This window comes from Lytechinus variegatus, chromosome 10 (assembly GCF_018143015.1).
Source record: "Lytechinus variegatus isolate NC3 chromosome 10, Lvar_3.0, whole genome shotgun sequence".
NCBI lineage: Eukaryota > Metazoa > Echinodermata > Echinoidea > Temnopleuroida > Toxopneustidae > Lytechinus > Lytechinus variegatus.
The window spans coordinates 33249705-33262686 of record NC_054749.1 but is presented as its reverse complement, the minus strand read 5'-3'; the positions used below and the strand labels follow the sequence as shown (position 1 = coordinate 33262686).

Here is a 12982-nt window from a genome sequence, read left to right as displayed (position 1 = left end):
ATGTATCTAATGAGAGTGATTTATTTATATTTAATCAAGGCCTAATAATTTGGCATCCAAACGTGACAATATTTTTGGTTATTAATTCCACCAATTAAGTTTCATCAAAAGAGGGTTTATACTTGGATGAATACATACACTGGACCGTAGTATATCTAATCTGGTTATAATTTATATTGTTCAGAATAAGGACCCCTTCGACATCGTCAATGACTATCGTTGGTCCGATGAATATAGTCGTCTAAGAGCGATCAGCGAGCTGCGGTGGCTTCGACGACGACGCGAAGTAAAGCGAGCGAACTCTCGACGAAAAGCCAGTCCAGAATCGCGGACGAAATGATGAGGGCTGAGAGCCACAGTACGAAGATTGCTACGATGAATCATAAGTCACGAACTCTGAGTTCAAGGATGAAGTACGAGCCCAGCTCGTCCAGTTCTTTGGAACAGTCGTGCCTGGTGAGATGAGGGCAGATGTGGTGGCTTTACCTGGCCTGTGCTGCCTGGATCCAGCCTGCCAACGATGGGGATTAAGACTCCGCTGTGCCTGCACTACACAGCCTGCAACATACACCCAAAGTAATGGCCTACGAGAACCACACCCTCACACTCCGAGTTAAGACCAAATGTGGAAGGGTCTTCCTCTCCCGAGAATCAAACGATTTCTGATTTGCTTTTACTCAAACACCACTCCATCTTGACTCTCACAAAGACAAAGTCATTAACATTCTCAATATTCCTCTGCTTTACTCTTCCACGCTGAACATATCCAATTAAAACTACTTAACTATCCAAGCTTTAATTTCACCTATTCAAAACTCCCATCTCAAACATTCTCAACAATCTTTTCCTCTCATACATAAAAACACACATCTATAGAATTTTAGAGACCCATTGAACTTAACAAAATATATCAAGTTAAATGACCCAATGCTCATGACCTAAGCTTGTCAAGAAGTCAAAGTAAAATTCTAATCCTTACACCCCAGCGGGTTTGATCACTTACTTAAAGATACAGTTGATTGACTCTGGGGCTATGACAAGAGTCAACCACCCAAATTCCTTTTATTATATACAAGCTGAATGGTTACTAGGGGTTAACACTAAATAGACTTACAGTCGCATTGTGACATATCTCCCCTTCCTTCAAGAAATTTCTATAATTTTTGGAGTGAGTTTCTCCGAACCTGGAAGGAAAATCAAACAATTAATATATATATATACAAATATAAATGTATTTACAAGAAAACCAAAAACACTCATCCTGGTTTCTGCTTCATGTAGAATCATTATCCGGTATTCTACTTAGGTAGTCTGCACCGACATTCTCTACACTTTTGATCGCTGTGATGGTGAACCGGAACGGCTGTAGTAGCAGAGCCCATCTCAGGATCCTTGCGTTTGCCACCTTCGACTTGGCAATACATTTCAGAGGTTGGTGATCCGTTTCTAGGTGGAAGTGCTTGCCATAGAGATACGGTTCAAACTTCAGAACTCCCCATACAACCGCTAAGCACTCACGTTCCATGACTGAGTAGCCTTGCTCTCTTGGAAGTAGCTTCTTGCTGGCATAGGCGATCGGAAACTTCTTACCTTCTGTTTCCTGAAGCAAGATTGCCCCGAGGCCATTATCTGAAGCATCGGTCCTCAAGATGAAAGGTGATCTAGGTCTGGAAGATGGAGGATGGGTTCTCTAGCGAGCTTCGTCTTCAAGGTATTGAAGGCTGCCTCTTCTGCATCTCCCCATTTCACGAGAAGTGGTTCCCCCTTCTTCGTTCGATCAGTCAAGGGTACTGCTATGGCTGCAAAATTCGGAATGAATCGCCTGTAATAACCTACAAGACCTAGAAAGGATCGAAGTTGCTTTTTGGTCTTCGGTCTTTGAGCTTCTTGCACTGCTTCGACTTTGTCTTGCACTGGCCGAAGCTCTCCTTGACCTACTCGATGACCAAGAAATTCGATACTTACACATCCGATTGTACACTTCGTTGGTCTGGCCGTCAAGTTGGCCTTCTTCAGTCTCTCGAATACCTCCCGGAGGGTATCCAAATGTTCCTCAAAACTTACCGTGTGAATCAAAATATCATCAATGAAGTTGTCTACATACTTCAATCCACGGAGTAGATCTCTCATAATCCGACTAAAACTTGCTGGAGCGTTAACTAGCCCAAAAGGCATGCTTCGAAATTGGTACAAACCTTCTGGTGTCACAAATGCCGTCAACTCCTTGGCTTCTTCTGTTAGGGGCACCTGCCAATAACCTTTGGTTAAATCAATTTTAGTGAAATACTTGGCCCTAGACAATTTAGCAAATATTTCTTCCTGATCGGGAATTGGTTCTGCATCAGTTATGGTGACTTGGTTTAATTTGCGATAATCACAACAAAACCTAATAGACCCATCTTTCTTTTTTACCATAACAACAGGGGATGCGTAAGGGGAATTGGACGGTTCCACTATCCCTAAATCCATCATCTTTTGAACCTCTTCGTTCACCTTACCTCGCAGAGCATGTGGCAATGGATACGGCTTACTCTTAATGGGCTCCTTAGTGACAAGTTTAATGTCGTGCTTACCTAGGTTTGTCGATCCCGGCATATCTGTCAAGACTTCTTCATACTCATAAAATGTAAAAGAGAGTTGACTTTCTCTTGCTGGTCATCATCCAGTTGTGGACTGATTTGCACATCGTTGAGTGATTCTGTAGGGTTAAGATTAGGGAGATGAAGAATGTCTTTTCTTACCAAAGGGTCCACATCTTCACTCTCTCCTTCACAATCCTGGGATACGTCCTCGTCCACTACAGAGACACAAACAACATCAAACACTCCCGCACTTACCTCTTCTCTCCTGTAATATTTCTTCAGAAGGTTTGCGTGAAATGTCTTCGTCTTCCCGTCCAAATCGATTTTGTAGTCGAGAGGTCCTACCTTCTGCACCACCTTGAAAGGTCCTTTCCAGTGCATCAACAACTTGTTGTTGTCGCTTGGAAGTAGAAGAAGAACTTCGTCGTCGACTTCAAATTTTCGCTCCTTGGCTTTCTTGTTGTACTGTCTTCTGTATGTCTCTGCTGATTTGCTGAGATTCTGCTGGGCAAGTTGACACGTCGACTCCAGCCTCTCCTTCAGATCCAGTACGTATTGGTAAGTAGTCTTGGTATCTGGCTCGTCAACCTCACCCGTCCAGAGCTCTTGAAGAATAGCAAGAGGGCCTCGAACTGCTCTCCCATACAGGAGTTCAAAGGGTGAGAAGCCTGTGCTCTCCTGCACTGAATCTCTGTAAGCAAACAAGAGGGGGTTAAGATACCTTTCCCAATCCTTGGGTCTTTCTTCACACATTTTGCGGAGCATGGACTTCAAGGTACCATTGAAGCGTTCAACTAGCCCATTGCAAGCAGGATGATAGGGTGTAGTAGTCATCTGCCGGATGGAGAGTAGACGACTCACTTCCTTCATCAGCTCTGATGTGAATTGGCTGCCACGGTCTGTCAACACCTCTCGTGGTATCCCTACCCTGGAGTAGATGTCCATCAGTGCCTCCGCAACCGTCTGTGCGTCAATACGGCGAAGCGCTACTGCTTCTGGGTAACGAGTAGCATAATCTACAACAGTTAGTATGAATCGGTTACCTTTACTACTAGCCGGCTCTATCGGTCCAACCAAGTCCATCGCCACACGTCTGAAAGGTTCATCGATGAGAGGGGTTGATCCCAGAGGTACCTTCGTGACCTTTCCCTTCGGCGAAGTACGTTGACATGGCCCACATGACCGACAATACCGGACTACATCTGCATGCATACCTGGCCAGAAAAAATGCATCAAGATCTTTTCACAGGTCTTCTTATTCCCTAGATGGCCACCTAGAATCGACTCATGAGCCAGTTTTAAGACTTGATTTCTGAACTTGGTGGGCACGACAACTTGTAACAGAACATCTGACCCTGGGGTTGCATCCATGTATTCCCTATAGAGTACATCCTTCTTAAAGAAAAAGCAAGATGAATTTCCGCCCTTACTTATCTTCTTTTCTCCTTTCTCAGCGGCTTTCCTAGAGGCATCCAACGAGCTGTCTTCCTTCTGGGCCTGGATGAGATTATCCACTGACACAATGTCTTCTAGTGGCTTGGGTACAGGAAGAGGAGGCCTTGTCCGTCCCGCCTGCCGCTTCTGCCCTCTTGTCTCCACTGCACTGCCTTGATGATCTCCTGGTGTCCAGTCTCCGTCTGGATCAGCTGGTTGCCTCGCTCCAGGAATATTACCTAATACAAGATCATAAACAGGGGTTGGTACACATAGAGCTTCTACCTTACCCTTGAAGTATGGAGTATCTATGTCAATTTTGGCACGTCGGAAGTTTCTCAGCGTCCGGTCGATGAGCAAACACGTCAGCCTATCTCCAAAGAACTGCTCTTCACGCACCAACTCATATCGGACGATGACTGTTGTGCAACCACTGTCGCGAAGAACATCCACGGGCTTCCCATTCACCAATCCATCGACGACTGGCATCTCCACTTCTGATCCACTCGCCACTGCCGATAGTACCGGTAGAGTGTCACCAGATGCCAACTTCACTCCGCTTCCATCTTCTGTGAGATTCTCCTGCACGATTAGACTCAAACTCTTGTGGTTGAAGTGTCCGGCCATCTCTCTAGTGTCGGTAGGTCCTGCTGCAGCATCATCTCCAGCTGATGTGTCTTCTGCTGACCTGCCTGCGACAACACTGGCTCCCATCTCTCGACGACCTTTCTTGTTAGGACAATTAAAAGAGATATGTCCAAATTTATTACAATTGAAACACTTCTTGTCATCAAATTTGGACTTACCTGGTTTTCCAGCCTTAGTGTGACTAATTGCATTGTTATTACTCTTATTCACATTAGGATTTACATTTTTAGAACTGGACTGATGGGCTTTATTCATTCTCCTTATTCTCATATCTGCATGGGCTTCATTGAATTGATCAGCTAGATTTAGAACTTCCGACAGATTACAGGGGTGACGTTCCTTAATGAACATCAATAATTCTTTTCCACATGAATTATATACTTGCTCCTGGATGAGCAAACTCTTCAGACCTTCCATATTGTCATCATAAGAGCTTAGCTCAATCCAATGATTGAGATACTTCTCAATCCTGCAAGCGTACTGCACATAGGTCTCACCATTATTGAGTTTAGCGTACCTGAACTTAGTCCTATACCCTTCTTCTGTAAGATCATACCCTTTAAGAAGTGAGGATTTTACTGTTTCGTACTCCTGAGCCTGGGACACTGTAAGTCTTGAAATTATATCAAGAGCCTTACCTGACATCAACGCACACAATGCAGGTGCCCATACTGACCTATCCCAACCCACAATTATGGCGTGTTTCTCAAATCTAGACAAATAACTATCTAAGTCATCCTTTCCTTCTTGAAAAACAGGGAGGGGCGGAATACTAGGCTTATGTGAATGCCCTGCACGTGAAACATTTTCTGTCCCATTATTTTTCCTTAACTCTTCAAGTTTAATCTGTTTATCTAATAACTCTGATTCTTTTTTCCTAGCTTCATCCTCGGCATTCCTAGCTGCAACCTCAGCACTCCTTGCTGCTGCTCTTTCATCTCTAGCTTCTCGCACACATCCATCAACATATGCTCTCAATTTATCACCCTCTAAACCAAACTTCTCTCCTTGTGCAATGAACTTGTCTCTCTCCATACTGTAGGCCACTCCACAGGTTTAGTTACAAACTTACCATGTGCAGACAGTTTACGCAGCGCAATGAAGTCTCGATGCACACAGCACTGGCACGTACAGGCGTACACGCAGTAAAGCCTCCTTGCCCTGACCTCCACATGCACCACTGTCTTCTACAACCTTGGACCTACAACAAACTTTGTAAAAACAACCAGATGGAAAAGAGATCAAAATATCATTATCAGATCTACATACAAGTATAATTACAATCAATGATAACAATCATTTCATTATTAACCTAACCTATCAAATGGACAAGAGAGTCCCTTCGTGGTCGCCAAAATGTCAGATCTTGGGACTGAAATTCCCAGTCTGGTAATAGATTTGGTTCTGTTTGAAATGAACGTAGTTACCACTTGCAATAATCACACAATCATTCAATATCTATAAGTAACATAAATTTAATTCAGAGCGACCAGCTCTATAAATGTACATATAGTTAAAGAAATTGAATAATCAGAATTAGATCATGAATCACATGCATATCAACATAACATCAAACTGTATTCAGCAGTTAACATCAGCATGAATTAACCTACACTGAATATGTTGCAATATGTATCTAATGAGAGTGATTTATTTATATTTAATCAAGGCCTAATAATTTGGCATCCAAACGTGACAATATTTTTGGTTATTAATTCCACCAATTAAGTTTCATCAAAAGAGGGTTTATACTTGGATGAATACATACACTGGACCGTAGTATATCTAATCTGGTTATAATTTATATTGTTCAGAATAAGGACCCCTTCGACATCGTCAATGACTATCGTTGGTCCGATGAATATAGTCGTCTAAGAGCGATCAGCGAGCTGCGGTGGCTTCGACGACGACGCGAAGTAAAGCGAGCGAACTCTCGACGAAAAGCCAGTCCAGAATCGCGGACGAAATGATGAGGGCTGAGAGCCACAGTACGAAGATTGCTACGATGAATCACAAGTCACGAACTCTGAGTTCAAGGATGAAGTACGAGCCCAGCTCGTCCAGTTCTTTGGAACAGTCGTGCCTGGTGAGATGAGGGCAGATGTGGTGGCTTTACCTGGCCTGTGCTGCCTGGATCCAGCCTGCCAACGATGGGGATTAAGACTCCGCTGTGCCTGCACTACACAGCCTGCAACATACACCCAAAGTAATGGCCTACGAGAACCACACCCTCACACTCCGAGTTAAGACCAAATGTGGAAGGGTCTTCCTCTCCCGAGAATCAAACGATTTCTGATTTGCTTTTACTCAAACACCACTCCATCTTGACTCTCACAAAGACAAAGTCATTAACATTCTCAATATTCCTCTGCTTTACTCTTCCACGCTGAACATATCCAATTAAAACTACTTAACTATCCAAGCTTTAATTTCACCTATTCAAAACTCCCATCTCAAACATTCTCAACAATCTTTTCCTCTCATACATAAAAACACACATCTATAGAATTTTAGAGACCCATTGAACTTAACAAAATATATCAAGTTAAATGACCCAATGCTCATGACCTAAGCTTGTCAAGAAGTCAAAGTAAATTTCTAATCCTTACACCCCAGCGGGTTTGATCACTTACTTAAAGATACAGTTGATTGACTCTGGGGCTATGACAAGAGTCAACCACCCAAATTCCTTTTATTATATACAAGCTGAATGGTTACTAGGGGTTAACACTAAATAGACTTACAGTCGCATTGTGACAATGTGAATGGAGTTTCAATTTCAACCAACATGACCAAAGGCGTAAAATGGGCAAAAATTGAGTTGGACAGAATGGCGTATCGGGCAAATGTTTTGACGTTCCTCATAAAAAACACTGATTGTGATAGATTTTGACCTATTATTGACATGATATTGTATTTCCTCTTGTCTCTCAGTTCTTTCCTATTCTCTTCTGTTTTCTTAACGGTGATTTTTTTTTGATGGGCCGGGGGAGGTGTCCATGCCCCCAAATTTCCTCACCCCATCTGTAATTCAGCAATTTCAACAGAATATACTTGAAACAAAATATCTACATGGTAGGCAAAATGATAGTCATGATAGTTCATATCATTGATAAAATAATGACGAAATACCATGTGTGTCGAGCGGAAACAATGATGGAACGTTTTGTTATTTGACTCAGACATGTCAGATGAAGGCTTCGATCCCAGGAATGGGTGGGATACCCCCAATATAATAATAATTATAACGATGGTGATATTAATAACAATAATAATAATGTACATAATTACCATGATGATGGAAGTGATGGATATCGGATTACGCATAATGACCATTTAAATTGTTTTTCTCATTATTTTTCTCGAAATCAATGTTTCTTTCAATGTATTGCTATTGAATGAAAACATTCCTTTGGGGAAGTGATACTAACTGTGAAAAAAAAATCCAAGATGAAATGAAAGGATGTCCTCATGTTTATATTTTTATACATGATATTATCATTTTGAGATTTACACCTCCACGCAACTAAGCACATTGCATGGCCTGCTTTTTGTGTTCCGTTCATTTACAACCCTTTTAAATTTTCTCGAAGTTTCCTTTATTCAGGTTCATGTTGTAAAAGGGTGGAGAATATAAAAAAGAAATGAGAAGTGAAATCTAAAAGAGTCGGCATGAAAGGTTTTTTTTTCATCCATGAAACCGATGACAGTTCATGAAGGGCCGTCGCGCTCGACGTATCATCCATTACATGTCCGTGAAAATGAAATGCTCGGGTTTGTATAAAAAATATGCGCTGTCATTGATTACTCATCGACATACATAGATTGCTATTTATTTACATGAACGTATCTACAATTTTCATGTCAGACTGAATAGCGCTTCACGCGCGCATTAGTTGAAGAGTTTAGTTGCAAAAGGGATTAGGTCCACTTTTTACCATTCCGAGAAAAACCATGGTTTTTATTCTCACTTACTGCAATACTCTTGTGAGGATGTAATACCCTATCATGTGAACATAAAATTCGGTATATGAAATAAATCTACCTGTCTTCAATTTTTTTCTACATATACTTTTAAAAATTGTCATTGTTGACCTAACCCTTTTGCAACTAAACTGGAATGAATCCAATCTATTATGATAAAAATTGTGATTTATTTTTGCCACTTTTATTCACGTTTTCATGTGATTCGAATTTCAAATTTTCCTTGTTTTCACCAGAACGACTAAAATTTTAGAGGATTTGAGACAGAAAAAAATAATGGACAATGGACCTAACCGCTTTTGGCTCTTCAGAATACTTTGTTTGCAAAAGAGGTTAGGTTCACTCCAAGAAAATATTTTTTTTATTCTCCCATACTGCAGTATTTTTATGTCACGGTGAAATTTAATGTTTGTGATACCCTACCATGAGAACATAAAATTGGATACAAAAGAAATCCACCTGTCTTCATATCTTTTTAAAAATTCTGTGTGGACCTAACCCCTTTGGAACTAAATTGAAATGGACCTAACCCCTTTAAAAAAAGAGCGATTTTTCGTTGCCATCACTTTTTAATGGGAATTTCAACTATTCTTTGGAATCGGAGCTACTAAAAATCTATACATTGAGACCAATAATACAAATTTGATGAAAAATGGACCTAACCCCTTTGGTGGGTTCTTCATTGATTGAGCATGATACTCTTTCTAATACTATGGTTATAAATAGTTGCTAGAATGTCCCTGTTATGTCTAAATCTTTAACAAATGTCAGTTTGGTGTTCGGAACAATATTCGAAATGTTTTGTTCTTGGTCTGCCCGGATATTGACGATAGAAGTGTGAGCAAAGATGAGGGACACTGAAGCCTAATGACTCGTATCTGTCGGCAACCAATTACCTCGCCCCCCCCCCCCCCCCCTCCGCCACACTCTGTCCCTTCCCGGAGACGCGCGGCGAGAATAAGCATGCACCTACTAAAAAATTGGACTATTGTCAGTTTTTTTTCACGCGCCCGTAGGCCTAAATTTAGTTTACTCGAGTATACTCGCCCACCCCCCCCCCATACATGGGCACACAGATGGGGCTCAGACTCACGGTCCCCTCTAAAAGCTTTACCTCCAAGAAAGAAGGATGGGGGGCACGCAGTATATAATGCATAGTGAGTGTATGTGCCGCGGATTTTTACACTCAAATTTCATTTCCATTTAAGGCATAGCATTTTTATGTTATTGAGAAAAAGAACAAAGAAAGTCGCTCCAAAGCATAGCATTTCTTCTTATTAAGAAAAAAAGAAAGAAATCCGCTCGAAAGCTTCGCATATTTTTCGTACGCCGTTCCGGTCGCATTGATCTGCTACGTATATAAGATGCAATTTGGGTGACCTTTTTTTGTTTCATTTTCCTTGTCAAAAAACTTGGGTGATCCACTTTCCTAAAATTTAGGTTGCTTTTTCTCTTTTTTTTTTTTTGGGGGGGGGCTTGTCAAATCTTAACTGTGTCCATCCCAAACTTTCAGGTGGACCTTCCCTTTATTTTTTTGCTTCCGCCGCCAATGATACGCACTCACACGCTGGCGATCAAGGACCCCCATTTTCACAAACATTTGTAGTTCCAAAAGCCCGTTCCGAGGACTCTCTTTACAATAAGCCCCCTCCAAGCCCCCCCCTTTTAGTCTCGCCCGCGGCACACGTACCCCTACCACTGTTTTGGTCGAGTGTCCCCCCCCCCGGGGAGAAAATAAAGACAGGGGAAGAAAAAAGGTGAGGTATAATAATTATCATGAATATACTTTTTAAAAAATACATTTGTGCTCGCCCGCGAGCAGATTTTTCAAGTATTTAAATCACTGAAGCCATACACCACATTGGAACGAAATAAAATCCCCAATAGATAACAATATTCGCGAAGTTCTTCGACCCAAGCACGTAAACAGCTTGACATTTCATTGATTGACTCGTAACCTATATTTATAGCTGGCCTCAAAATAAAAGAAAGGGTATAGTATATATATATAAAAAAAATAGAACACGCGGTATTGTAGGTGGAGGCTGTAATTTACTGATAAATGAAGTCTAAATAGGACGCACAATTATTATTTTTCCTTCTATTTTTCAAGAGTATCATAAACAAAGACATCATACAACACGTGATATGAATCATAATGAGCAAATAAAAAAACGTGATACCAGTGCAATGAAAGGAATTAGAAAAGGAATAGTTGTGTATAATAAAATGTAACTAAACATGAAGGAAGAAAGAAAGAAAAAAGAAAGAAGGAAGGAAAGAAGGAAAGAAAGAAGGAAAGAAAAAAAGAAAAAAGAAAGAAAGAAAAACAATGAATAGCCATTTCCTTCCCTCTCATAAGCACCCTTACACGCCCCCCCCCCCCCCCCCGTCCAGCTTCCCTACCTTCCATACACCGAGGAAGAGAGAAAGGAAATGTGAGAGAAAGGAAAAACGTACACACACACAAACCCAAATCACCAGCGATTTGAAAGAAGTGGGGGTAGCCGGGCTGTACATACATAACGTCATTGTGGTGATGGTCACTGCACGAAGCACGTTTGACCAAGGATTTGACGTGTCCACGGTATCTGACTCTTTGAAAGTGAGCATTTATACAGGGGCCTGCACGGCCAAGGCATCTTCCATAATTATACACGCTTTCTAGGAAATACAGGAGCAACCCTGATTTCAGTCTGCGCGGTCAACGTGCAGCAAAGCGGGACCTTCCCGTAGTGCACGGTGTTGACAATTGTGATCACGGTCGATCGTACGTTTCAAAGTAAATGTTGTGCACACGGCACGAATCTGGGCGGTGTTGTCTTGCACTGATCGGAAGTTATCGAAGTCATTTGGTCTCAAGGTGGCGCTCTTCATATTTCCTTCCTTCGATTAACCATACTTCCAAATAAAGCAGACAATTCGGGACTTCCCATCTATTTTATTTTTTGGAAAAACAAAACAGTACATTCTGGCCAATCTGGGCATTGTAAGGAATCACAACTTGTATATCAATAATGTGGAAAGCAAATCGCGAAATATATTTTAAAAATTTGAATTCAACCAATGTCACAATTTACCTTTAAAGAATTGAATATTTCCAGTCAGATCTAGATCTAGTCTAGTCTAGCTAGAGCAGTAGAGCTAGGCCTACTGCCATATCTATTGTTGGAAAGGGTTTCTTTTTTATAGAGAGTGTCCAAAAAAATAGATCTAACATTAACTATTTCAAAATTACAATTCAATTAACTGCCACCCGGCACCCGCACCCACCGCCATGCCAGTCTGCCGAGACTGTCCGGGCCCGCCCGGCCGTGTCACTGGCAGTGACACTGCAGCTGCTGATTCTCGCAGGGTCTAATACAAGAGTAAAATATCAAATAAAAGTACTTTTGACAGGTTTAATGAATTTTTTATTATATGTCAGTCGCCATGTGGATTTAGTTAATGGATATGCAAACCTAAAATTTCAATCAAACTTACGTTATTGATCGTTGACCTGGCATGTTGATGATCAGTGATAATACAAAAACATCAAATCCGAATACAATCCGGCGCGCCGATTTCTTGTAATTTCGCGCGTGAATTTCACTGCTCTCTTGATACGGTGCCCATAATACACAACCGGATACACACCTTCCATCACATTTTGCAACGAATCGGATCTGCGAAAGAACAGATCGAGAGGATTGCGGAGGGCGAGCTCCAAATTAAATGAACATTTACAGGGGGGGGGGGGGTAATGATAACAATAATATCAATAATAATGATGATGATAATAATGATAATAATAAAGCAATATCATAATTAAACAAAGAAAGATGGGGCTGAGCCAAAAGTGGGGGGCTGACAATGCAAAAAATCACAATCGTATGGTAATTTTTCCAATATGGACACGGTTTTTGAAAAAATTGGGGGGGGGGGGCTCCCTCCCCCCGGTTCCGCGGCCCTTCGTTACCGGGCAAGTGGACGGCAAAATATTTTGCGGACAGCCATATGGGCGGAAATCCCAGAGGGGACAGGGGGAACGTGCCCCCTTCCCCCTACTAAAAAGAGTAGGGGACACAATGTCAAATGTTCCCCTATTTTTCTTTTTTTTTTACTTTTATGATGGTAAGAAATACATCATTCAAAATCGAAATAAAACATGTAGTTTGGGAGGGGTTAAACAATTTCTTCTTCTTTTTGCTTGTCAAATTTTCCGGCCCCTAGTGTCCCCTTTTACCTTTTGGTACAGACAGCTAGCTATCTATAAGGGCACGTGGGGCAGAAACACTTATATATTATTAGATAGAACTATAGCAGGGGGCAAATTAATTCCCAGCGCATAACGC

At 41.5% G+C, this 12982-nt stretch overlaps 1 protein-coding gene across 1 annotated transcript in view; it reads right to left on the bottom strand.

Annotated features, from left to right (window-relative positions):
• The window catches only part of LOC121423093 (DNA ligase 1-like), a 49089-nt gene extending 36836 nt beyond the window's left edge, over window positions 1–12253 (bottom strand). The window contains exon 1 of the mRNA XM_041618378.1: window positions 12132–12253. Within this exon, the coding sequence (XP_041474312.1) occupies window positions 12132–12154 (23 nt within the window). The 5' untranslated portion in view covers window positions 12155–12253. The remainder of the gene's footprint in view (window positions 1–12131) is intronic.
• Between the last annotated feature and the right edge of the window lie 729 nt (window positions 12254–12982).